The sequence below is a fragment of the Salvelinus sp. IW2-2015 genome, linkage group LG32, assembly GCF_002910315.2.
Source record: "Salvelinus sp. IW2-2015 linkage group LG32, ASM291031v2, whole genome shotgun sequence".
Taxonomy (NCBI): domain Eukaryota; kingdom Metazoa; phylum Chordata; class Actinopteri; order Salmoniformes; family Salmonidae; genus Salvelinus; species Salvelinus sp. IW2-2015.
The window spans coordinates 37720422-37725620 of NC_036871.1; the positions used below are offsets into that span (position 1 = coordinate 37720422).

Here is a 5199-nt window from a genome sequence, read left to right on the forward strand (position 1 = left end):
CGACTGTGCAGTATTGTACTGTACTCTACTGTATACTGTGCTGTACTCTGCTGTATACTGGGCTGTATACTATATTGTACTCGACTGCTGTATTGTACTGTACACTACTTTTCTTTACTGTACTCTACTCTATACTGTGCTGTACACTGTGCTGTACTGTACACTTTTTTCACTTAAATAAAATATTTAATATTCATCCAAATATCAGATGGCTACTGATTGTTCTATTAAGCATTGATGACGATTTGAGTGGAGTAAGAACTACAATGTCGAAGCAAATATTAAACTACGTTCAATTTATTTTTACTTGTGTATTTTTATTATGTTAGATAGAAATACTGTTCAATAAAGAAAGCATATACTTTTTTTTCTAAAACTTTCTAAATTGGTTCAATTGATGCTGAACAAAAGGGCACACATTGTGACAAAAACCCAAACCCCCCATACCTTCCTGACACCACCAACCCCAACTACTGGTTCCCACACTGAACCCCAACCATAGCCCTACCCAACCTTCATTAGTCTACCCAACCCACTACCTGTCTGACAACCAACCCATACTGTCCTGACAACCAACCCACACTGTCCTGACAACCAACCCCACACTGTCCTGGACAACCAACCCCATATGTCCTGACAACCACACCCATACTGCCTACACACCCCATACGTCCTGACAAACCAACCCCACAACTGTCCTGACAACCAACCCCACACTGTCCTGACAACAAACCACACTGTCCTGACAACCAACCCCATACACTGTCTGACAACCAACCCACACTGTCCTGACAACCACCCAACACCCCATACTGTCCTGACAACCAACCCCATACTGTCCTGACAACCAACCCATACTGTCCTGGACAACCAACCCCATACTGTCCTTGACAACCAACCCCACACTGTCCTGACAACCAACCCCATACTGTCCTGACAACACGCCAGCCAACCCCACACTGTTCCTGACAACCACCCCCACACTGTCCTGACCAACCAACCCCACACTGTCCTGACAACCAACCCCAACTGTCCTGACAACCAACCCCATACTGTCCTGACAACCAAACCCATACTGTCCTGACAACCAACCCCACACTGTCTGACAACCAACCCCACACTGTCCTGACAACCAACCCCACACTGTCCTGACAACAAACCACACTGTCCTGAAACCCAACCCACCACTGTCCTGACAACACAACCACACTGTCCTGAAACAACCCCAACTTCTGACAACCAACCCATACTGTCCTGACAACAAACCCCATACTGTCCTGAAAACCAACCCCAACTGTCCTGACAACCAACCCCACACTGTCCTGACACCAACCCCACACCTGTCCTGACCAACCCCAATGTCCTGACAACAACCAACTGTCCTGACAACCACCATACTGTCCTGAACAACCAACCCCATACTGTCCTGACAACCAAACCCCACACTGTCCTGACAACAACCCAACTGTCCTGACAACCAACCCCACACTGTCCTGCAACCACCACCCAACCAACCCATACTGTCCTGACAACCAACCCCATACTGTCCTGACAACAACCCCATACTGTCTGACAACCAACCCCATACTGTCCTGGACAACCAACCCCATACTGTCCTGACCAACCAACCCCACACTGTCCTGACAACCAACCCCATACTGTCCAGAAACCAACCCCACACTGTCCTGACAACCAACCCCATACTGTCCTGAAACCAACCCCACACTGTCCGAACACCAACCCACACTGTCTGACAACCAACCCATACTGTCCTGACAACCAAACCCACACTGTCCTGAAACAACCCCATACTGTCCTGACAACAAAACCACACTGTCCTGGACAACCAACCCATACTGTCCTGACAACCAACCCACCTGTCCTGACAACCACCCCATACTGTCCTGACAACCAACCCCCATCCTGTCCTGACACCAACCCCATACTGTCCTGACAACCAACCCCAACTGTCCTGACAACCACCACCTGTCTGACAACCAACCCATACTGTCCTGACAACCACCCATACTGTCCTGACAACAAACCCCACACTGTCCTGACAACCAACCCCACACTGTCCTGACAACAACCCCACATGTCCTGACAACCAACCCATACTGTCCTGACAACCAGCCATACTGTCCTGACAACAAACCCCACACTGTCCTGACAACCAACCCCAACTGTCCTGACAACCAACCCACACTGTCAACCAACCCATACTGTCCTGACAACCAACCCCACACTGTCCTGACAAACCACCCCACCTGTCCTGACAAACCAACCCACACTGTCCTGACAACCAACCCATCACTGTCCTGACAACCAACCCCCACACTGTCTCTTGACAACCAACCCCATACTTGGTCTGACAACCAACCCCACACTGTTCCTGACAACCACCCCACACTGTCCTGACAACCAACCCCCAACTGTTCCTGACAACCAACCCCATACTGTCCTGACAACAACCCATACTGTTGAAACAACCATACTGTCCTGACAACCAACCCCACACTGTCCGACAACCAACCCCACTACTGTCCTGACAAACCCAACCCCATACTGTCCTGACAACCAACCCACTGTCCTGACAAACCCCATACTGTCCTGACAACCAACCCCATACTGTCCTGACAACCAACCCCATACGTCCTGAACCAACCCCACACTGTCTGACAACCAACCCACACTGTCCTGACAACCAACCCCATACTGTCCTGACAACCAACCCCATACTGTCCTGACAACCAACCCCAACTGTTCCGACAACCACCCCATACTGTCCTGAAACACCCCATACTGTCCTGACAACCAACCCCATACTGTCCTGACAACCAACCCCATCTACTGTCCTGACAACCAACCCCATACTGTCCTGACAACCACCCCCACACTGTCCTGACAACCAACCCCACACTGTCCTGCCACCAACCATACTGTTCCTGACAACCAACCGCCCACAACACTGTCCTGACAACCAGCCGCATACTCGTCCTGAAACCACTGGGATGGGGTTGCTTGTCACAAGTGGACAAAGTGTTTGAAGGCTTTACAACTCCATGTTGGAATAAGATATGAGCAGGAAAGGGTCCCCATTTCAACTCAAGACCTTGATATTTCTCTTAATATTGAAAATACTCTTGTAAGATATACTGATGCTGAGAAATACACCAGAGTGAAACGTGTGTCAACCGACCCATCTCCTCAATTCTTCTCTGTGCTAATATTCTTATAAATCCAGGAAAATGTTTTATTGTTTTATTCTCACAAGACAGGCGAGACGGCAGTGGGCCGCTTCAGCCCATAAAAGGCCAACAAGGCCTCACACAGGTGCCTGTACCTGAGGCCGTACAGGTAGGGAGCCAGGGCCTTGGGGAGCACCAGGAGGATGTTACACACCACCAGGGACACCCACAGGTTGGCACGCAGGTCCAGGGCATCAAGGTGGCAGTAGAGCAGTAGCTTGATGAGAAGCACCAACATGGGCAGGAAGGACAGGATGAGGTGGAAGTAGTGGATGAGGAATGTGCCTTTGGCCCGGGAGGAGCGTTCACCTCTCCACACGCCAGACATGCGGGTGCGACAATACAGAACGACATAGCCAGAGAAGACCAGGAGCAGAATGAGGAGGACGCCTGTGACTGCCAGCAGCATGGACACCTGAGAATGATAATGTCATGTAATGAGACAGAAGCCAGTAGTATGCAAAAACACATACTGGTTTCACTTTACAAAACATAAAGTACATCTTAGACCAAAATAAGAACTACACTACAGTCCCTGGTTCGAATCCAGGCTGTATCACATCCGGCCGTGATTGGGAGTCCTAGATAAATAAAGGTTAAATAAATAAAATAAAAATATATTTTTTGTAATATACTTAAACCTCACTCTTGAATGTAATTATTGTTTAGGTTTACACCAGAGGCAGACAACCCTGTTCCTATAGCACTGTAGGTACTGCATGATCTTGTTCCAACTACGCGCCACACCAACTGAGCTAATTGATCAGTAATTGCCTAAATTCAACACACCTGGACTTCCAGTTCCGTTAAAAAACATGAAGCACTGCAGGACCAGGGTTGCCTACCCTTGGTTTACACAGTAATCTCCATTGTGATTGCTTGGTTATTTGATTGATTGACTGAGAGCCACCTGCATGGGAGTGGACTGGCTGACGGTGAGGACCAGCAGGAGGGGCAGGGAGCAGATGTGTAGGGAACAGGGTCCAGTAGAGTGGTACCACACAAGCACCCCTACAGATGCTGCTGGTAAGAACATAGATACAGCCCAGATACCAGCGATCGCCCTCCTCGTCCTAATGGTTTTAGAACCTGATGGATAGGTTGTGATGGGTTGTGTAACCTGATAGAATAGGTATGATGGTGTGTAGACCTGATAGATAGGTGTGCATGTGTGTAGACCTGATGGATAGGTGTTGATGGGTGTGATGGTGTGTAGACCTGATAGATAGGTGTGATGGTCGTGTAGACCTGATGGATAGTGGATGTGTGATGGTGTGTAGACCTGATGGATAGGTTTGGTGGTGTGATGTGTGTAGACCTGATAGGATAGGTGTGTGGTGGTGTGATGGTGTGTAGACCTGATGGATAGGTGTGATGGTGTGTAGACCTGATGGATAGGTGTGATGGTGTATAGACCTGATAGATAGGTGTGGTGGTGTGATGGTGTGTAGACCTGATGGATAGGTGTGATTGTGTTGTAGACCTGATGGATAGGTGTGATGGTGTGTAGACCTGATGGATAGGTGTGATGTGTGTAGACCTGATAGAGAGTGTGATGGTGTGTAGACCTGATGGAAGGTTGTGATGGTGTGTAGACCTGATGAGATAGGTGTGATGGTGTGTAGACCTGATGGATAGGTGTGAGTGTGTGTAGACCTGATGGATAGGTGTGATGGTGTGTAGACCTGATGGATAGGTGTGGTGGTGTGTAGACCTGATGGATAGGTGTGTGGTGTGTAGACCTGATGGTAGTTTGATGGTGTGTAGACTGATGGATAGGTGTGATGGTGTGTAGACCTGATGGATAGTATGTGGTGGATTGATGGTGTGTAGACCTGATGATAGGTGTGGTGGTGTGTAGACCTGATGGATAGGTGTGGTGGTGTGTGTAGACCTGATAGATAGGTGTGATGTGTGATGGTGTGATACCTGATAGATAGGTGTGATGGGT

The 5199-nt window shown here is 48.8% G+C and overlaps 1 protein-coding gene across 1 annotated transcript in view; it reads right to left on the minus strand.

The window, feature by feature from the left end:
* Positions 1 to 3267: 3267 nt before the first annotated feature.
* The window catches only part of LOC139023438 (uncharacterized), a 4944-nt gene continuing 3012 nt past the window's right edge, over positions 3268 to 5199 (minus strand). Inside the window, exons 2-3 of the mRNA XM_070436591.1 lie at positions 4159 to 4321; positions 3268 to 3663 (exon numbers count right to left, since the gene is read on the minus strand). Of these exons, the coding sequence (XP_070292692.1) occupies positions 3268 to 3663; positions 4159 to 4321 (559 nt within the window). The remainder of the gene's footprint in view (positions 3664 to 4158; positions 4322 to 5199) is intronic.